This window comes from Lepisma saccharinum, chromosome 5, assembly GCF_977018435.1.
Source record: "Lepisma saccharinum chromosome 5, izLepSacc3.1, whole genome shotgun sequence".
NCBI lineage: Eukaryota > Metazoa > Arthropoda > Insecta > Zygentoma > Lepismatidae > Lepisma > Lepisma saccharinum.
In genome coordinates this window covers 85,894,600-85,917,451 of record NC_139233.1, presented here as the reverse complement: position 1 = coordinate 85,917,451, position 22,852 = coordinate 85,894,600, and the positions used below count along the sequence as shown (strand labels likewise).

The window sequence follows — 22,852 nt, the reverse complement described above, 5'->3', positions numbered from 1 at the left end:
AGACCCGACTGTGGACTAGAAGTAAACCCCTCTCACTTACCTAATTCCTTCTCTCTCTGGTCCTGGTACCTCCTCACTTCCAGCACGCCACTTACTCCTCAACACCACCTTTTCCTCACACTTCCCCAAATGCTACTCCCCGATCAGCCACGACTTCCTCCAGACAATGTCTCCCAGTTTCCATTACTCAGCAATGACATTGCCCGATTGGAAGTCACATCTGCATTCCTACTTCAAGATCTCCCTCTCTGTCCACATTCTGCCAGCCCTAGGCATCCACTTCGTGGCTGCACATTTACATAAATACACTAATACAAATAAGAACAACTTGAGATTGAACTATTCTTTCAGAAAGTCCATTATTCTGTCCATCACCCTGTATGCATATCCACTAATAACAAAATGGCAGAATATTAAACTAAATTACAGACTTCTTATACATATATCAGTTTGGTAAAATTATCACTAGTACTTATTACTAGAGCCACATATATATGGTAAATAAAAGATCAAGATATCAGTACAAAAACTGGGCTTATTTTGGGATCAAAAGCAGTATATGAAATGGCATATCAGTGTTAAAATGGTGAATAAAACCCAAAATTTGATTTAAAAACTACACTTGTTACACAAAATTAACAATTCATTTCTAATAGCACATTTATAAAGTTATCAGAGTATTAAGTTTATTCCTCTGTAAAGCAGTTCATTTTTGCTTCTCAAAAATTTACAGCAAAATAAACAATTTCCCGTTATTTGATTAACTTGCAGGATACTTCAGACCTCAGAAGGCATCGCGTCTATAAACATTAAATTTCGTGTTTAAGAGTTAATTTCACATTTGGGCCATTCCATGTGAAATCGACTAGGGCCTCAACCTTACATTTTTTGATTCATTTCAAATTTGGCATACTTGAAGGGCCACGTGAGGTAGGAGAATATGCAAGAGTTGCAGATCAATATCTTTTGTATTTCCGAAATTACAGTGTTCAAACTATGCAATTTTGACAATTTTTTCCAACATTTTAATAACTTTAGATTGCAATATTTCGGAAATCAGGCCACACATAGAAGTAATTCAGATGGCGTTGGAAATGTCTTGAATAGCTCTTTCACATGATAAATTGCATGCCTATGTCAGGGTTTAAATACAATTAAAGGTAGCGTAAAAAAACTTTGGGAGCCATTTTCTCAAAAACAGGTTTACATACACTATTACTCAATAACTACAAATCTTAAAAATGGGACGCCAATGGGATCCGGAGTTATGTTAGATTTATGATAGGTTAATGCATGGTAGAGTAGGTTAGGTAATGCATGATAACATATTTTGATAGACATTTGCTTAATATTCAAAAGTAAAAGTCTAACAGAAATTAAATACAATATTGATTGAATTAACAGATGTGAATCTAATGTTTAAACTTGCAGTTATTATCAATAGAAGGTGATTCAAAAGTCCAGTCCCATAGGTAACTCCATTACTAGTGCACATACCGAAAAATTGAAAGAAGGGAAAGTTCTTGGAAATAGGTTAGTTTCAATCTAAAGTGCTTGAATTTTCAATGTATCGTGCACTGTTTAGGCTGTACACCGGACCGGTATGAGCCTCATTGGTAGCCGAAAATGCCACACGCTTCGTCCTGAATACTGCAGGGACCGCAATACCATACAGTACAATGTAAGTTAAGAATTGATGACGATAATTACAGGTAAACTGAATAAATGTTTATACTAAAGTATAAAATGTGAATCTGTGATACGCACAGTGTGAAATGCTTACATATTGCAGCCCAATTCTCATGTGTGAGCTTTTAGCCTCTTCTAGAGGTCTCTTCAAGTTTCTAATACTTGTTTATTTTGCCTGAAATTTCGGATTTTTGCTCTGGAAAAATGTAAATTATTATTATAGTTTTATTTGTTATCAGGCCCTTGCCTACATTAAAGGATCAGGTGCACATCACACAAATGAGGAGTAAATAGTTGTGAAAGACAGCAATTGAGAGGAAGAAAAAATTATAAAACACCACACTTATTGCTGTCATTTGAGTTGTCACAGAGCTTTGTAGAAAGCAAAGTTATTGGCTCAGTATAAATTTGTTGCTTCAACAACTTCATCTAATTATCACTCACCCTCATCATCATGATTAGCCAAAAGTGGCAAGAATGCGACACTAAGTAACAAAGGTTAATGCTGCAGCAACACAAGCCTTCCTGTCTTTATCCTGGGCAAGATCTATATACTCATTTCCATCCCTACCAATTTCTTTTAGGTCCATCTCATCGTTATCCCTCCATTTATGCCCTGGCCTTCCTACAGGTCTCTTACCATCAGGATTCCCAACAAGAATCCTGTTAACTCCTCTTTCGTCTCCCCATCATGCCACATGGCATCCCCACCTAAGTAGTCTTGATTTAATTATTCTAATAATATCTGGGCATGAATACAAATTATGCTGTTCTAAATTATGTAACCTTCTCCACTCATCTGTCTCCTCATCCCTTTTAGGTACAAATATTTTCCTAAGGATTTTATTATCAAATCCTCTTAATTTATGTTCCTTTTTTAATGTAAGGGACCAAGTTTCACACCCATATAATACTACAGGCAAAATTTCTGTTTTGTATATTTTTTTGTGCTCCTATAAAAACTAAATAACAACAGCCTTGTATGAAATAACATATGTATTTTATAGACACAAAAATAGTTACAGACTATTCATTTTAAGCTTTGAAGTTTGGAGGCATAGAAGAAATGAGATTTTGTACACGGCCTAGAATTATTTCATTACTGCTGACACACTGATCGGGTCCAAAAGGTGGGCTTATAACAAGCGCATCTGCTAACATGAGTCGCTCCCCATCCTCTGAGACAGGGAATCTGTTGGTGACCAGCCAAGCCTTCAGCTTCTCCTTCCTCTGCTGGATCTCTGCATCGCTTAGGCCAGGACATCCGGTGGGAGAGAACAGTTCATGCTTTGGCTCAGCACATTCTGCAGTCACAGCAATCGACTTTACACTGTGTCCAATTATCACATCCATAGAGGGTTTCCCATCAGACTGGCTCACAAGCACAATGCTGAAACCAAAGCAAACTGTATTAGTTTCAACATGAATCCTATGTACTAGAGATGATCGGGAAAGAAAAATACAAAGCCTACAAATTCCAATAGGTATTAATTAGACGAATACAAACAAATTCACGTGAAATAATATTTCATACACAACCTCCCAACATAGTTGAGTTGCCTCCCCGGTTCAGGCATTTATTCCAGTGCATCACAAGGTACATGATGCCTGTCTCATAGAACTCTGGGTCCTGTTGTGAGAGCCCAACCCTCACTTTGTGCTTGACATCATCATCCGATTGAAACCAGCATCCTCCAAAATGCTTCTTCAAAGAACAAAGAGATGGCGCTCATAGCAATGTCCAGAATGTATGGTGGGTGTTGAAGCACATGCCACCCAAAACCTGCCAGGACATCATGTGTGTTGTGAGCCGTGTGTGCAGTTGCGTTGTCATAAAGCAGAACGACTCCTGTGGTGACAAATCCGAGCATTTTCCACCAAATTTAATTTATTTCGTATTATTTATTTGGATCGTAAGTGCTGCAATGACACCGGTTTCACTCAAATGATGTGCAGCATGAAAAAAGGGCTTGGCTTAGACAACAGGGCCCCGAGTTCCATGAGACAGGCATCATGAACATGATGAAGCGCTGGGATAAATACCTGGCTATGTTGAGAAGTAGTGTATGAAGTATTCTTTCACGTGAATCCATTTGAATTTGTCTAATAAATACCTACTGGAATTTACAGGCTTTGTATTATTTTTTTCCAATTATCCCTCGAAAAACACACTGGCATGCCAGAATGGAGTATATCAAATAACTCAATAAAGATATGAATTGTGAAAGCTACAGAGAAAAGACAGGATGGAGCAGAACACTGTACGGTCGTGGAGCTGCTGGTTGGCATCAATGGCCCAACCGTATGCCACAAGCTCCCTGAGGCAAGGGACCTTTGGAGTTCCATCACATGTTATTCGATTCAAAATGTCATCTTCAAACCACCACCACTTGAGCTTCTTAAGCTGGGAGAAGTCATTGGTTTCAAGTTACGGGATAATGAAGAAAGGCACCCTTCTATCCATTTTTTTTTTTTTTTACTCTCCACCAAAACCTTTCATAGATTTTGCAGTAATTCGTGACAAAGGGTGACATGCAGCTGGACTTGCTCTCTAATGAACTCATGGTGAAGTCTTTTAACCACATGTAATTTTTTTTATGTTATTATTTTTGATGTATTATGTTATTATTTTTTTGTCCTTATGTTCTATATAAACGTTCCAATGTAAAATGGCTAACGCTGTATTTGGAATCTTCTATTAAATAAATAAAATAAATAAAATAGCCTGTAGTGAAATCCAAGATAATGCAGGTGACAAACAGTGGTCTGAGATGCATAGACCTCTTCTGCTAATTGTTGGGTGCTGGTATCGTCCACATCTCAGCTGGTGTCTCCAGACTAGAAGGGTAGGAACCATTTTTGTGATTTTGCAGAGTGCACTATCCCTTCACCTACCTTAGAGATTTTCTTCACTGCAGCTTAAGTGTTCAACCCCCTCCCCCTTCCAATAGTGGTGCAAGACAATGATTCTTCTCAGCAGGGGTGCCCATCCCCCCCCCAAGGCCAGGGACACATCCCCCCCAAAGTCCTTCATCAAAATCCCCTTCCAAAAGAACTGTTCATCATACACCTTCCCCCCCCACACAAATATAGTTTGGATAAATACACAGTAATTGATTTATGTCCATATTTTGATTTCATTTCTTTAAAAATTAAGTTTTCGAAATATATGTAAGCTTTAGACATCAAAAACTGACAGTATTTTACAATTATTCAGTCAGTTGTAGCATAGGATCACAAACAAGCAAAACAAATCGTGCCTGAGATCATCCAACACTAAAACTGAAGTCCACATGGAAGTTACTAGCAAACTTGGAATTACCACGATTAAAACACCAGACATTGTTTACCACTAGTGGAGATGACAATTCATTGCAGTTGAAATTTTAAAAAAACAAAAACTAAAGAAACAAATAGCATGGCTCACTTGCATGCTTGTTACAGGAAATCGTATTCTTGTGGAAGTTGTTAAATCATGAAGTAGATGCTGAACATTTAAGAACCATAACTAAAAGTCAATAACAAAAGTCAATCAAACGAAATGATCTCCCCATTTTTGTGTGGAGATATATAGCTAAACTCTAAAATTTTGTTCCGCAGAAAAAAATTGTCATGATGCAGGCGCATCATGAATCTCCCCCTGTGGGCACCCCTGCTCCTCAGCCATTCTTGTTTCAATTCATAATCACATACGTAAGTGTTGACCTTGGCACTTTGTTAACTGTCTGAAACGCAGCCATGTGACTAAATAATAACCTGTACCAACTCATCTATTTTATATTTAACATCTTTTTGGAGTAGGGTTGGGTTAATTACTGGTAAAGACACTGGATATTTATCAAAAAATGGGAAAATAACAGTTTTCTTTTTCAGTTGATGCATTACTCATCATCAGGGCTGAGATTAATATGTATTAACAAGTGGCTTTATATGTACATTGTACATACATATGGACTAAAAACTGGCAAAATATGGACTAACACATGTGTAAAATGACCCAAAATGATTCAAAGAAGAGAAGACTTCTACATAGTGATTTCTTTATTTGTGTGATTTCAAATAAAATAAACGATTTATATTTCCCGTTGTATTAAAAACGACAAGTCACAGAAAATGAACGAAACGTAATCAAATAGGTGAGATTATAAAAACCAGCTTGTTGCAAACTTAAGATTATGTATTTGGGTCATCCAATGCCAAAACAACCAGCATGTTCCTCATCATCTTGTATTTAAAGACAGTATGACTTCACCTATTCGCGTAGTGTTTGATGGGAGTTGTAAAACGTCTACAGGTGTTTCTCTTAATGATACTTTCATGGTTGGTCCTAAGCTACAAAGTGATATAATTGGTGTGATATTACAATTCAGAATCCATCAAGTAGCCCTTCCCTAACTTCTGACATCTCAAAAATGTACAGACAAGTGAAAATTAACCAAAGGGATACAGACTTTTAGAGAATTGTGTGGGGAGAGGATCCTAGTGAACCATTTGAAGACTTCAGATTATTGACTGTTACTTATGGTAATGCTTGTACACCATACTTAGCTACGAGGTGTCTGCAACAATTACATGAAGATGAAGGTGCAAATTTCTCCCTTGTTTCAAATGTGTTACTTAATCATGTGTACAGTCACGGACACTGCCGGCTTGTAACGATTCCATTGAAAGTCAATGTATTCATTACAAGCCGGAAGTGTCCATGACTGTACATAGACGATTTCGTAACTGGAAGTGATTCTACGGAGGGTGCTATAGAACTGTACCATCAATTAACCCAACTCCTGCTTGAATGTGGTTTTGAACTTCGCAAATGGTCCTCAAATGATCCTAAGGTGTTAGACAGTATTCCAAGCGAGTTGCTTGAAAGAAACATGCAGTTTCTATTTAATGACAGTGACTGTAAGAAAACAATGGGAATTCAGTGGTGTCCTTCTTTGGATCATTTTTCTTTTAATGTAGAGTCCAATTGTGCATTCTGTGTTGACCAAGCAACTTCTCTAAGAGATTTCTAAGTTGTTTGATTCTTTGGGCTGGTTATCACCTATTACAACAAAAAAGCCAAACTATTGACACAAAAACTGTGGAAATTACAACTTGACAGGGATGATGAACTTCCAAGTAATGTAATTGATGAGTGGGTTAGTTACTGCGGTGATTTCCCAAATTGCAAACTATAAGAATTGAACGTTGCATCATTCCAAAAGGCTGTATCAAGCTTCATTTAGTTGGGTTTGGTGATGCATCTGAAGCAGCCCATGCTGTGGTTGTTTACCTTAGGTTTGTGTGTGCTGATGAACAAGTCCAGGTTAAACTTGTTGCCTCAAAAACAAGAGTAGCTCCTCTGAAAAAGATAACACTTCCACGGCTGGAACTTTGTGCTGCAGTATTGTTGGTTCGCCTCATCACTTATGTGCAAAAGGCATTGCCAGTCAAAATTTGATGCAACATTTCTGGAAACGTTGGTCTTGAGACTATCTCAATCAGCTGCAACAACGTTCAAAGTGGAGAACACAACAGAAAATCTTCAAATTGGTGATTGGGTTCTCATCAAAGGTGATCAGCTTCCCCTACAGCAATGGAAACTTGGGAGAATATGCGAGGTTCATCCAGGTACTGATGGACTAGTAAGGACTGCTACAGTGAAAACCAGTACCGGCAACTTCAAAAGACCAATTGTAAAGCTCTCTTTTGCCATTGAATAGTGATTGTGAAAATTGAAAAATTGAACATTTGCATTCAATAATTCCAAGTAGTACTAGTGTACAATATGAAGGGCCAGGGAGAAAAACGATGAATGTTCATTCGAGACAATTTGCCAGGAAATGAAAAACAAAGTATTTCTTTCCATAAGAACGTTAATATATGCCAAAATAATAATGCGTTTTTCAGGCACTTCTCATCGTTTCCCAACCAAGGCCGTTCTCATTCTTATAGTACAGCTTCTGAACTATCAGATGGCGTTGCGATCTCAAAATGGGCGAAAAATCGACATTCATCGTTTTTCCCCCTGGCCCTTCATATGTATAAAATTGTTTTTCTTATTTTTTTTGTTTGTAATGTACCATTTAATTATTTTTTTTAAAATTATATATTTCAATGTCGGCGGTATGTTGGCCCCACCATGTCCTTGGATCCAACATAGCGGCCATGACATTTTTCTGAATGATATTTGCCAAGTAGGTGTTGGCAACACTTGTCTAGGAATGCACAGCAGTTATGGCTGCATGACATCGTAGTGTGTGTGCAGAATTATCCATCATCATCTGTTCTACAGGGAATGTGTTATGTATATAGACATATGTGTGCGTAATTAAACATGTATTTTACATAAGGTGAGTGTCCTTTTCAAACTCACACCTACCCAACTACCGAAAGTTTTTAAATATAAACCGGAACATTGCTGCGTTCCCCGACACAGGATCTGAACCTTGACATCTCAGAAAATGATAATTTTTGGTGCACTTGTAGTACCAGTTAAGTTGACGAAAACTGCAAAATTTCAGATTTTTTTGGCTATTACTTTTTGAGTTCTGACTTTCAAAAAAGCAAAAATCCCGAAAATTTGACAATATAAAGAGTATCCTACAAAAATTGTACAGGGTGGCTCAAAAAGTCACTTAACACCCCCGGTACAAGGCAACTGCAGCATGCAACATGGAAATGGTGATTCCCAATCATTATCAGGCCAAGGGGGAACCACATTGACGCCACCCACGTGGTCGGCGGCAATCTTGAATTCAACTTCAGAATTTTAAGTAGGAAGGGGGTGATATGATATGTCAAATCAGGCTAGAATTTCACGAGAAATGCAATGATGAAGTTTTTTTGACGTATCTTTAACCAGTTAAAAGTTATGACTGAATTCTTGTACCAATTTGCTCCTTTTCGAGGTGTTAGAAAAATGCCTTAAAATTTGTTTAGCGCATCGGTAATGCATCGAGATCAAAGTGATGTCTAGGGAGAGAAGTTCGCATGCCATTGCACACGATTTTAATCGGATACATCCACGAAGAGCTGCGCATTATGAATGGTTGTCGCGAACAATTTACAGTGTGACGCTTCCATTGAATTAAAAGTCCTTCACAGTGACAAGGCTAATGTAGATATTATAAATATCTGTGATGCGGCTTCATTCACTGCTCTTAAATTAGGATTTAAGAATATAACTTATACCGGTACTTTAAATGAAGCAAAGGTGCTATTAAAAAAATCATGAATATAAAAGATATAGGAGTTATAATTAATAAAAAAACCTTTGAAAGAAAATACTTTTATCATTGCCGTTTTTACTAAAATATTTAATGAGCAATATGATCTAGACAAAAAGATCAAAAGATGAAAGTTTGTTTGGAGAAAAAAAAAAACTCATTTCATCTCACTATTTTATTGTGTTGATGGGTATGGAACAGGAGCGTACATAGAGTGTGTCCGGACCCATTGAAAATAACTGTATTAGAACAATACAATCTTCTTATCACCAAAGTTCTTTGCCCCCCCACCTTTATTCCCCCTAATTCAGATATGAACATGGTTTCATACAGCAGATGCAAAACAACTGCACATAATTTCTTCATTTTCAACAGTAATGGCCTTTAGGGGCACGGTTGCTCCCTCCCTTTTTGCCCCTAAACTATAGCCTCTTAATGCTCAGCCTTGTATACAAAGAAAAAGTAAACTGTCCTTGGCCCCTCCCCACTTTTGTCAACCAATCGGTGCTACTGATTTCTAATGTATGGGCCATTTATCTTGTGAACACATAGGTAAGAAAACTAATGAATAAACTGTATGAGAGTGTAAATAACAAGAAATTAGCTAGAGAATGAAGTTGGATAGTTCAATTACATAGGAAATAATGCACCTTCTGTACTTGCTTGGAATTTTCACCTGCTTGAAAATACTTAATTATGTAAAGAGCATAATATCGTTTAATAATGGTGATAAGATTTGTCTACACTAAATTCCTAAGTAAGAGTATTAGAGGAGACAACTGCCCCCTCTTGCTGTCAATTAATTTCAAATTAAAGCTCATTAAAAGAATAAGAGAATGAGACCAATTTGAGCTCTCTAGGTCAAATAGTATTTTTTTTTTTATTCACAGCTGTTTAAAAACTTCAGTAACATTATAGTATAGGTGAGACGGATTTCTTCAAATTTACAGGAGAAAGTACTTACGGAAATCATTTTCTGTAGCATTGTGGAAGTTCGTGAATGTAGTTTTGATCCATTTTAATGCGAATACATGTTGTTTTCTGCGAAAATCTCTGTCCGACACGATGTTTTTGCTGGCGCCATTTGATTTCTGCACAAGAGTACAATGCTCTGTGTGTTAAGATGATGTAGCCCCATAGTCAGTGTTTCAAACTTGCCATGTTTTCACTAGAACATGATGTGTAGAGTATTTTTTTTAACTATGCTTGCTTAACCTAACCTAACGGAAAATGGTTTTTGGGGCTAACATGAACGGTTTTTGGGGCTAACGTCAATGGTTTGTGAGGCTAACGTCAATGGTTTGCGAAGTATTAGCATAATTTCAAATCCAGGCACAAAAGTAGGTATTTTCCGGTGAACGAGGTTGCAACACTGCATAAATCAACAAAACACTTGCACAACGCACCCTGAACCAGTATGCTATCGCCCGCCATAATGTGTTACAGAATCGAAATAACAAGCAACAGTAAGTACTCGTAAATGTAAGAAATAGACATTAGAAATGCATTATTTCACCTTAGAAAATGTTCCGCATTCTAAAATAGTATGCTAGCAATGTAAAAAAGTGCAAAATATATGATTTATAGGTGTCTCACTCATACTATAATAGTACCAGAATTTCAAAATATAGTCAAATTTTGAGATTTTTGCTTTTTACAGTCAGTAACTCAAAAACTAAGATCCATAAAAATATGAAATTTGGCAGTTTTTGTCAGCTTGATAGGTACAATGTATATAAAAAAAAATCTAAAAAATCTGAATGCTAACGTTCAAGAATAATTATTGTCGGTTGATCTGACGAAATGACACATTTAACAAAATAATAATTTGAATAAGAGGTATTTATTTACAAGGTTTACATTAATTGATAGCTTGACGAACAATTTAGCAAAACTTTCTGACGAGAAAGTGGGACCTGAACCACTTGTGCTTCCACTGGGCATCGAACCGGGGACCCTTTGATTACAAGGCAAGAACATTACCACTACCCAGTAATTTATTTTATTCATTTTTTAAAACGTTGTAACACAATGCGGACATAACGACAACACTCCTCCTTCGACAGCCTTATTGCCTCGCTGTGATGGGCAAGTCAGCTGCCTTTGTTGTATATTTACAAACAGCAACAATAACAAGTACATATACTGCCACCAGACGATAAGCTGCACAGGTTTTCCTTTTGCTATGAACTTGCCACTCATCAAACCATGCCAATTTTATCAAAGAAAACAATATGCATCACATTAAATAGCAAAAATGACAGTCTTCTTTATATAATTTCTACAAAAACACGTGTCAGAGCCAAGAGTTGAAATGCTTGAGAGACAATGCAGACACAAGCAAGCCTTTAGGGGACCCTCCGCCATTGACATATCATATAAATATGAGCATGTAAAAAAATAAACATAGGTACAGATAAGAATACAATATAGGAAAAGGTAAAGTTAAGGTTCCCTGTGCATATAGCACCGTGTCATAAAGGCACATTTAGTGTATGTGGGAGTAAGACCCCTCATATTTTCGATGTCGGACATCTTGGAGGTGATGTGATCATCACCATGCCTCAGATGCCTTTACCTTCCGCACTGGGTACCATGATTTGAGACTGGGTGGGACTTGGAGCCACTTTATGCAGAGACAAAGCTGGAAAAATTCTGACCATACATCACTCACCCCCGGGTCTCCCACGTGACAGCCAGACTAGAATTAAACCAGGCTAGAATTTCACGAGAAATGCAATGGTGAAGGTTTCTTCAACCTATTTTTAATGAGGAAAAAGTTATGAATACATGATTGTAACAAATGTATCGTTTTCCAGGAGTGAGAAAACAGTGTCATATAAATATCAGGGGGGGAGCAAGGAGGCCCGGACCTCTCCAGTTCTATTTTCCCCCCGTAGGGGGCCCAACGTACCGTATACTTTATACATATTTCATAACTCTTGCACACAGAAACTTTGCACACCACAGGTGACACTTGGTGGCAGGGGGAACAAATTACGCAGGATTCTGCCCATTTCAGTTTGAGTGTCTTTCTTGCACTTGTGTGTTTACTATTTCAGTATTTCCTTTTTCAAATCGACAATGAATTAAGGAAAATGCATGGTATTTTATGAATGATGATGTGCGAGAATAGAGGAAGTAGAACGCGAATACTGTAGTCTTCATGCTCTTGAATCAGCCAGTCCATTGCAAAATAGGCACCTTTGTTTCCCTTCATGTAAAAGCCAAGCAGAATATACCACTGTATTATATAATCAGGATTAGTATTTTTTTTTTTTACATATACCTGTAAACATATGTGTGCTACTTCATACTGCATTGATCTGGCTGAAAGTTGCAGTGTTACATGTTGTGACTCATGCAATGTGGGCTGGTCCAGTCCCCGGGGATCAAGGTGGAAACCTAATGGTGCCACACGAAGCCTTGAGCGTGACCTTGACATGGTCATCTGACGAAGTGGCGGCCGGGCCACTGATAATCCTACCTGGAAACTTTATGTCCTATAGATGTCCTTGTGACCAACAGACGTGGTGGAGCCTAGGCCACCAAGAATAATCCTCCAAGGCAACCATTTATATGATCTAACAGACTACACGCTACCCTGAAGACGGAGTCAGATAACAGTGGTTAAAAGTCTAAAACTATTACAAATTATTAACACTAGTAACCCCAGAAATTGAAAAGCAACATCAATGAGACCCGGTGTAAAATTAAGTGAAGTTGTACCAATATGACGGATGTGCATCTACATGTAATGACTTGTCTTCCAGCTTGCTTGAAAAGAAAGCTCCAACTCATCTGTCTTTCAAGAGGTCGTCAAATCTCATTCAGTTCAAGCAGGATGTCAAACTTGCAGTCCACGCGTAACGTTTTGTTTGATCCATCTGGCATGATCATGCTACACGAGAAAACATTATGTGTGGACCAGGCTTTAGGCTAAATGTAGTGTATTTATTCTTGAGATCCAACAGGACTAACCTAACCACGAAAGCATTCTGCGCTTACGTCGAAAGATGAAATATGGCAGTTGACAAGATGTTGTTCAAGTTTAGTGTGATGGGGCATACCTGTGACATGCACCGAAACATCATGTGCAGTAAATCTTGCATCCTCTAATGTCACACCAGGATTGCCAACCTTTAATCTCCGATACTTCCAATACCGCTCCAGATCACAAACCACAAACATTATGTATCAATATGTCAAATTCCGTTCACATCCAATTGCCATTCTTCCGTCAAGTCATGACTTTCAAAACCATTCTGTAAAAACACTATAAAAGCAATGGATAATACATAATTCTACAGATTTTGTTCACTCCGCAACGATGAAAATGACATAATAAATAGTACCACTAAAAAAAGACCTCATTACTCCACTAGAATGCATCTCCGCGAGCTAAAAACAAGAGAAATCGTTTGAATGGAACATAATCTCCATAAACCATGCATTTTTAATTATTTTTTTTTTACTTTCTCGTGGGGGTACAGACAGTTAAGGGGTATACTAATTACTTTCTCAAAGCTTCAAAAGTACTTCTACAATAATTTTCATTATTCTACAAGTCTTTCAAATACTCCCATACAACCTGCCAAAATAAATAAACTTTCGGAACTGTTATCACAAAACACCATACACAAAATTAGTGAACAATGAACTTGAGAAATATCCAAGGAGGCTGGTTACATTTCAGGTTTTTCTTTTTTTCGGACTTACCAATGGCTTGGTGGTAACATTGTCGGTAACAGTTCCGATTGTTTTATGATTTTTTTAAAATTCTCCTAGCATAAAGATTAATCATCATAGAATTTTGGCAATCATTGTCACACAAAATCTGAAGCTTTCTTAAGGCGAAGAGGGACAATTACGCACCAGGCATGCATTTATTCCAATATCGTCGGAATGAGCAATGCTACTAAAAAGATCTCCGCCAGAAATGAAGAGTATGAATTTCTCCCCATGTGGCAAGTGGAAGTGGTTTCCTAAGTTGATTATTAAGCCTTATACGATTTTTACAAAATTTGATGAATTAGTATTTACCGAATCCCATGTATTCCTTATGGGACATCGACTTCAACTTCAAGTTACGGCTCATCAAATGAGAGTTTCGACTTTTCCTACTACTATGACATAGTACAACGTGTCCTTTTTTCGTCCATGTACTTTTCTACGTCATCGGATGTTTGATATTCCTGAGAGAACGAATAAAATAATGGTCCCATAAGCCTAGTACATTTCTCCTTGCCTCCTACGGCCATCCTGGCAGTGTTGCCAAACCTGATGTGCATAATAGCTAAATTTCACCATTAATATAGCTAAAGAGGACTTTCAAGGAGCTAGATTAACGAAGGCTGCATAAAGTGCCTACTAGGGTAATTTTAGTTGTCTGAGGGGTGGGTGTGCTGCTATTACCATTAGCTTTAAAATGATGGCAATTTATTCTAGTTTTCACCGCCTAGATTTGGCGGCATCACCCATCTCAATAAGTGCCACACTTCACAGTCAAACGATTGCACGAAAGAGCCAGATCTGGCTCCAAAAGAGCAAAGTTGGCAACAGTGATCAGCAGCTGCCCCAGCGTGAAAGACCTAGGGGAAATTGTCCCTCCTCGCCTTAAGTTATGAGCACTATTTGGATTTCGAAAAAGTTTTTTATTTTGGAAAAAAAACAACTTAAAAATTACCTTACGCAAGCATACACACTTCCCATGTACAAGGCATTCTCTGTTCATAGAAGCAACAGGGAGTATTGTAGACTAATGGGTATGAATGTAGAAGTAAATTAGAATCTTTTTTCATAAACCATTTAGGGATATTATTTTAATGGTAAGAGAACTAAAGGCAGAAGTTTCTTTTGTTTTAATACGATTTAATCATGCTACAAATGCAATTTTAACATGGTTCAATTTACTTCTGCTAACACACTGCAGTGTTTTAGCAATTACTTAAGATTTCGTTCAATGTATGCTTTCGTAGTAAGGTTAGGCAGGCCAGGCTTGGTTCTCTTAGCATTAACATAAAGCCCATAAATGTATTCTACTAAGGTTCTGATTTACTTCTACATTAATTTCCACTAGTCTACGATACTTACAGTCGCTTGTCAAAGGAAAATACATTGTCCATGAAAACTGTGCATGCTTGCATAAGGTATTTTTTCAACATAAATAACTTTTTCTCGAAATCCAAACAGTGCTCAGTACTTTAAGGAAGGTTCAGTGATTGCCAAAATTCTACAATAATTAGTCTTCCTGCTGGGGGAAGAGAAAAAAGAAAATCAGAACAGTTACCGGACTAAAATCTGACCTGCCTAACCTAACCATGAAATCATTTAGGGTTATTATTAAAATGCTAAGCTAAGGGAACTAAACCTGATTATGTAGTAGTGGAAATGAAAAAAAAAATAGTGTCAAGAAAACATGCAGTAAGTATTCACTCTCTGCAGTATGTGTTAACAGTCGAAACTGAGAAACATATAATTTATTTGGGTAACAGTTAGATCTCCACCGAACACCTCTCACTAGTTTATTTCGTCATTTTTAACATTCGTAATTACCTATCCTGCATTACAAAGGATTCTTTAACGTGGCATTTTGCTTTTTTCACGAAAATAATTTCAATTTTTCACATTAACAGTACTTATTTTTCTTTGTTTTTTCGCTTCCGTAACACAATATGGCAGGTACAGCTTGAGACACGTTGTGCAGCATGTGGGTATGCAGTGTTTCCAACCTTCGTAACCGAAAAATACCTGAATAGCTCCACAAACCATTGATGCATAGCCTCAAAAACCATTGACGGATAGCCCCGAAAACCATTTACAGATAGCCCCACAAACCATTTCCAGCAAGGTTAGGTTAGCATAGTCAAAATTTTGTTCGTAAAACAATGTGATACAGTTTTGAAAAAAAAAAATCACCTTGCAAAACAACGGCATGGTTGGAAACACTGACAGGGGGGTTACGTCATGAAACGTATGGAACATCCAGGTCACGTACAGGAGGCAATGGTCATTGTGCATCGGAGAGATATTTTTCTTCAAAAATACATGAATTCCCGGTCGAATAGATTCCACGAACTTTCAGAATGCTACAGAAACTCATTTCCGTAAGTAGTTTCATCTGTAAAAATGAAGAAATCCGTTCGGCAGAGATCAAACTGTTACCGAAATTACTTACGGAAATAAGTTGCTCTAAGGTTTCCAACGTTCGTCAAGGTATTTCCTTTTATCATGGAATCTATTTGACCGGGAAATCATGTATTTTTCAAGAGAAATATCTCATCGATGCACAATTGCCTTTGCTTTCATTTGCTAACAAGATGGTGCATAAGTTTGGTGACGTAACCCCCTGTCAGTGTTTCCAACCACCTTTTTTTTTAACTATGCTTGCTTAACCTAACCTTATCGGAAATGGTTTGTGGGGCTATCAGTCAGCTACCCGTGCATAATGTACAATTTGAACACGCGACGAACATGATAGTAGGTATTTTTCGGTGAAGAAGGTTGCAAACACTGAAATTCGAAAACAAAAGAAGCAATATCATTCGCAAAGTAAGTGATATCACACCATTACGTGTGTTCGGTAGCACTTACAAAAATGGGTACACTTTACGGATTTCTTCAAATTTACAGGAGAAAGAACTTACGCAAATCATTTTCTGTAGCGTTGTTGATGTTCGGGAATGTAGTTTGAGAGCACAATACGCTCTCGTATTGTCCGTATATGCTAAATTGAACGAAAGGAGTGCTAATGGAACCTAACCTAGTAGGCATATCTCGTCCCCGTGATGGTTTGTGGGGTTATCGTGTATTTTTGGGCTAACGTCAATGGTTTTTGGGGCTACCCGTGGATGGTTTGTGGGAAATAAGGATCAACAGTAAGTACTCGTTAATGTAAGAAATAGACATTTTTTCGTTAGAAATTCATTACTTCGCCTAAAGAAATGTTCCGCAATGCAGAATAGTACGTTAGCAATGTAAAAATCGTGAAATATATCATTGATAGGTGTCTCCGGTATAGTAAAGTAGTACCGAAAAATGGGTAAAATTTAAGTATCCCCGAAATGCATTTCTTCAAATTTACAGGAGAAATTATGGTAAATATGCGATATCGCCCCGATGGATTTCTCCAAATTTACAGGAGAAAGTACTTACTGAAATGAGTTTCTTTAGCATTCTGGACGTTCTTGGAAGTATTTTCTTTCATGGGAAACTAAAAACTTCGTATTTGAATGCTGCCGAACAAGAATTAATCACTTTTTACGTAAGAAACTTGCATTGCTTGCCATATTATGCCGTTGTTTCCATTGTGTGCGAGAGCGTCGAAAGTCACACAGTCTCGTCAGTGTTTTCAAACGTGCATTTCTTTTACGAGAATATTTTTTTAACTATGCTTACCAAACCTAACCCAACCTTGCCAGAAATGGTTTTCGGGGCTATTGTGAATGGTTTTTGGGGCTATTGTTAATGGTTTTTGGAGCTAACGTGAATGGTTTTTGGGATTATCCGGCAATGGTTTGCGGGGCTATCCATCAGTGGTTTGTGATGACATAATGAACACGAAAGTAGGTATTTTTCGGTTAAGAAGGTTGAAACACTGCATATTCACTCCAAAACACAAGCATGGCGCGATGATCCATGACGAGTGCATGCCATATTGTCTGCCTGTTGACAAGGAAGACAAATAATCACTCGTAATATGAAAAGTTGACACTATTTTATGGAAAAAGGCATAACTTCACCTTAAAGAATGTTCCGCAATGCAGAAAAGGTAAGTACCAGTGGTAAAATTAAGGAAATTAATGAGTTAAAGGTGTCCGGGCGTTATCGCATATTTACGAAAATTACTTACCGAATGCAGTTTCTTTAGCATTGTGGAAGTTCGGGGAAGTGTTTTCTCGCATCATTCATTGAATTTTGCCGGTAAATCATCTATTTTTCGATATAAATGTGTGACCGATGCACGAAAGCTCTTGCATCCATATACTTCCAGGTGGATGTAGCCTGTGTGTGATGATGTAATCCCAGTCAGTGTTTCCAAACACATGTTTTTGTAACTGAAGAAGCCACGTTTCTGCAAATGGTTTGTGGGGCTATGTGGCAATGGTTCATGGGGCTGTGTGTCAATGGTTTGTGGGGCTATGCATATTTTTTTTCGAAACCAATTTTTAACTATTGTAACCTATACGTGACCCTACCTAACCTAACCTTACCGGATATGGTTCGTGGGACTATGCGTCAATGGTTTGTGGGGCTACGTAGGTATTTTTTGGTGGAGTGGGGTGGAATCACCGCATGTCGAGTAAGGTAGTGAAACTGTGACTGCCATTTAGTGTGTTACTGAAGGGAAAATGAAACGAACAAAACTTACTTCATATGTCGAAAATATAATTATTTCCGTGAAACAAAATGGCACCTTCAAGAATCCGGTAATTGTCTGTTATATCGGAGACACATTTCTAACGCATATTTTCAGTTTCAAATGGTTCGTACTTACCAATTGTGTATTGCGGAAAATATTTCAAGGTGCCATTATGCTTTGTACACGAAAATAACTTCGATTTTTCACATTACGAGTAATTATTTTGGGTCCTTTCTTCCGTTGCAGAACATAGAATATTTCGCGCACAGCTGTGGATCATCACGCGTCGTGCTTGTGTTTTGTCGATTTGGAGTGGGCATGCAGTGTTGCAACCTTCTTAACCGAAAATACCTACTTTCGTGTTCATTATGTCATCACAAACCATTGACGGATAGCTCCAAAAACCATTCCCGATAGCCACAAAAACCATTGACGTTAGCCCCACGAACCATTTCCGGCAAGGTTAGGTTAGGTAAGCATAGTTAAAAAAATAAAAATAAAAAAAAATCTGGTAAAAAAAAGGCACGTTTGGAAACACTTCTTCCTCTCGCGAGACCGCGTGACTTTCGACACTCGTGCCATCTGCAGGTTCATAATGGAAACAACGGCATAATGTAATGTTGTCGCTTCGCACAAAAGGCTACTTTATTACATCAAAAGTGCTTATTTTCTGTTGTGCAGCATTCCATAGTGACAAAATACCTCTACGAAGTTTGATAAATGTAACAGAAACTCATTTCCGTAAGTACTTTCTCCTGTAAATTTGAAGGAAAGTGTCTCCGATATAACAGACATTTACCAAGAATCCTTAGGAATGCGGAATACGTAAGTACCAATGTGAAAAAGAAGAAAATAAAGGAATTTCAGGCATTTCGGGGATACTTAACATTTAATGAAAGGTAAATGAAAAATGAGTTTTAGTAGAAAAAGTGTTTGTTTTCGTGTAAAAAGGCATAATGGCACCTTGAACCATCTTCCGCAATACACCATTGGGTCTCCGATATACGGAACTGTCACCTTTATTTGGCATTCTTGTCCCCGAAATTATTCCATACTTCAATTAATAGGCACTACCAAAAAACAAAACTTGTGCTGAAACTTAGTCGTACCTCCGTGATACTGGGTCTATTGTGTATACTACTCCGGAGAGCTTTTCTCCGTCGACTGTTTCCACTTCAACACTTTTGTGGACATACTTCTTAAGTTCGAGGGGATCATCAACGTAGATAAAACACTTTTTCAACCCCGCCATGGGTGAGTCACATTACGTATTTCCCAGTACGTGAATAATTTCTACGATACGAATGTTCACATTTGTTTACACCATATGCGGTTATGCACAGTTTACATACAATCTCTGGCCGGGCTAACTTATCGCCCAACACTTTAGCACGCCTGTGTACTAACGTCACGGGACAAATCTTTTAAATTTTAGGATACATGCCTACATTGTTAGGCTAGGCTAGCTAGGTTTAGTTCTCTTAGCCTAAATAATATTTTTTATTGATTTTTATGCTAATGGAATTTAACCTAACAGGCCTAACCTAACCTCCTACGCATTCTTCCTCTGACGTCAGAACTCAAGGATGCAGAAATGAAGTACGGACAGGCAGACCCTTTCCCGCGCTTTCCAGAATCCACCGGTGGACGCGCTGGTACAGTGGGATCCATGAGTATTACCGTGCAAATTGTCCATTACTATTTTCATTAATTTTTATCTTACATCCTATGTGTTTTTAAGCGATGGATTTTTATGTATGCTGGTGCAGAAGTTGTCAACAGCTTGTTTTGAGTTTTGTTTCAATGATTAAAGCTCTTATTTTGTCAAATAAAGGGCACGAACATGGTGATGGACACTTTGCACTGTAATACTCATGGATCCCACTGTACACCGCTGATGCACGCTTTGGCTACAGCGCATTGAATAACTCAAGGCGCTGTACTTCGGCTTTCCGTATTTCCGCGGGGCGCCAATTTTCTTTTTCCAGTCAACTTGTGAATGCGGTTTCATTTCTTGCTCTCTGATTGGCTGTTGGAAAGTTACGGTGCTGTGATTGTGAGAATGTCTTATTTCCTATTTTTAGGGCAAATTTGCTGCTTTCTAATCTAATCTAACCTTACCTAACCTAACCTAACATAACCTAACTTACATCTCAAACAATATATTCTCACAATCACAGCACCGTAACTTTCCAACAGCCAATCAGAGAGCAAGAAATGAAACCGCATTCACAAGTTGACTGGAAAAAGAAAATTTCCCCAGATCAGCCCTCGGCGTCTAGCAAGACACGCTAATAACTAAGAGGCTTACCTATTTAGAAGTTCTTCAGTGCTCTGAAATTTTTCCGACTCGGTCGACGCTTTGTCTCTTGTTTGCGCTGTACGTTATGTTAGGTTAGGTTAGGTAAGGTTAGATTAGATTAGAAAGCAGCAAATTTGCGCTAAAAATAGGAAATAAGACATTCTCACAATCACCACACCGTAACTTTCCAACAACCAGGGTTGGCAAAATTTGTGTTTTTTTTAAAAAAGAACAAAACAAACTGTTTTTTTTGTTTAAAACATGTTTTTTTGTTTTAAACATAGTTTTAAACATGAGTAAAAAAACATGTTTTAAACAAAACAAATTCAACCTTTTCCCAGTAAATTATAGTTAAAGTCGTTAAAGAGAAAAAAATACTCATTTTTATGAGTACAGTACAGTTTATTTACCTTTGGAGATAAGGTTTACCATACTGCGGGGTAGGGGTGTGAGGGACAGAATATTTTGGGTCGGGACGGGAAATTCTTTAAATCCCGACATCCGGGACGGGAAAAATTCTCAATTTCCTGAAAAAGTCGGAAAATTTTCGGGACGGGATGTGTTCGAAATTTCCCAAAGCTCTTGAAATCTCGAATTCTACCCGTAATTTCCATCTTAAGTGCTTGTTTTTGCACTTCTGGTACAAAACCTAACAATTTCCCATAAGTTCCAGACATTTACAATGCAGAGAACGTCTAGAATTGACGACGTTTTAAAATGACCATTCGGAATTTCCAGACTGCTTGAGATCCCAAAAAGTCGGGAAGTCATTTCCGGAAGTCGGGATCGGGACGGAAATTTTCTTTCCCGATCCCGGGAGCTTATTATTGAAAGTCAACACCTAGCTCACGAGTGAGTTTTCTCGTTCGGTAGCCAAGTCGGTCGCCAGCCGAAAAGCGAATTATTGAAACTAAACGAGTTGAGCAGCTAACGGATTCAGGGTCTCGAGTTGCATATGAGTGAAATGTTGGCTGGCAAGAGAGGCTACTGTACCATCAGCCAATGGCGTTGCGACTTTTTCCATCTCGGTCATGCACAGCTGATCGCGGACAATTTTGTTTCGTCTGCAATGAAATAGAGAATGAGATGTATCCATACTCTTTTTCACATATGATCTTAATGCACGGATGTGTTAAGTGTTAAATGTGGGTGACATCGCATACAATTAATGACCGTGCTGTGCCATCTGGAAATAGCAGTAAAACTCTTCCACGGTTGACAAAGATATGAAGAATAAGTGAAGTTCTGTTGCTGCGTAAAGGCAAGTATCCATTCTATTTTTAATATAAAAATAATTATTGTATTTGTTGAATGGAAATACAGTTATGAGTTTATTAAAACCGTATGCACCATTCATAAGCAAGGATGTCTTCGATCTAATCTAATTTAAATTGTTGTGAAGACGCACAATCTAATAAAACGGTGCCTAGTGGTGAAAAAGTTTAGTTTGGTACACAAACGTTATTCAGGTCTGGATGTTGTGTTACTCACAGACCTCATTTCTATTATTGCTCGACACAAAAATACTCCAAGCAGAAAGTAACCACAAAAAAATACAACTTGTGCTTATGTGTGTCTGTATTTTGCTTCTTTTCTATTTTAAGCCACTTTTCTTCATTTTTAGCCTAATTTTGTTATTCTACTGTGAAAGCTTGTATTACGTACTTTGAATCTCCACCTGTATTTAAGAATGATTTTCATTATTGTTACTGTGTTTTTCCAATTTTCCAATTCCATTGTTATAATGATACACATTATTTTCTACTTGAATCGAATTCCGTACATCACTATAAGCACATGTTGAACATGTTTCATTATTATTTAACTCGTTTTTATGTGCAGATCGATTTTTCAACATGTTTCTGTAGGCTTACATCAGTAGGTTAGGGTTGGTGCCCTTAGCGTTATAATTATACTCCTATGTGCATACACATACAGTATTACTAATTTTACATTTTAAGTGTGTTTGGATACTTTAACATTTCCACATGTTCCTTGATGTGCTACACAAATATAGAACATTTTTCGTACATCAGTGATTTGTGGCAGAATAGCCTGCACAAGCTACTTTTCACAACAATTCCTCATGAATTAATGCATTCTTCATATTTAAAATGTACAAATTAGTTTCTCGGTAAGAGTTTAGTATATTGGAGACACATTTAAATCGAATATTTTGTTTCGAATGGTTCGTACTTACCAATTGTGTATTGCGGAACATAGTTCAAGGTGCCATTATGCTTTTTACATGAAAAGAAAAAAAATCACATACAGAGTACTTCTTTTGAT

General features: G+C 37.7%; 1 protein-coding gene across 1 annotated transcript; it reads right to left on the bottom strand.

The window, feature by feature from the left end:
* Positions 1–2,673: 2,673 nt before the first annotated feature.
* Positions 2,674–19,606, bottom strand: LOC145988420 (gem-associated protein 6-like). The gene is made up of 2 exons (XM_083123310.1): positions 19,371–19,606; positions 2,674–3,079 (listed from the first exon to the last, which is right to left on the bottom strand). The coding sequence occupies exons 1-2, from the start codon at positions 19,511–19,513 to the stop codon at positions 2,725–2,727; spliced, it is 498 nt and encodes a 165-aa protein (XP_082979436.1). The 5' UTR covers positions 19,514–19,606; the 3' UTR covers positions 2,674–2,724.
* Between the last annotated feature and the right edge of the window lie 3,246 nt (positions 19,607–22,852).

Bases quoted from the DNA above. Each gene is read 5' to 3' on its own strand.
- LOC145988420 (XM_083123310.1), bottom strand. From the start codon at position 19,513: ATGGCGGGGTTGAAAAAGTGTTTTATCTACGTTGATGATCCCCTCGAA. The intron at 3,080-19,370 runs GTACGACTAAGT...CTTTGGTTTCAG, and splicing joins ATAGACCCAGTATCACGGAG to CATTGTGCTTGTGAGCCAGT.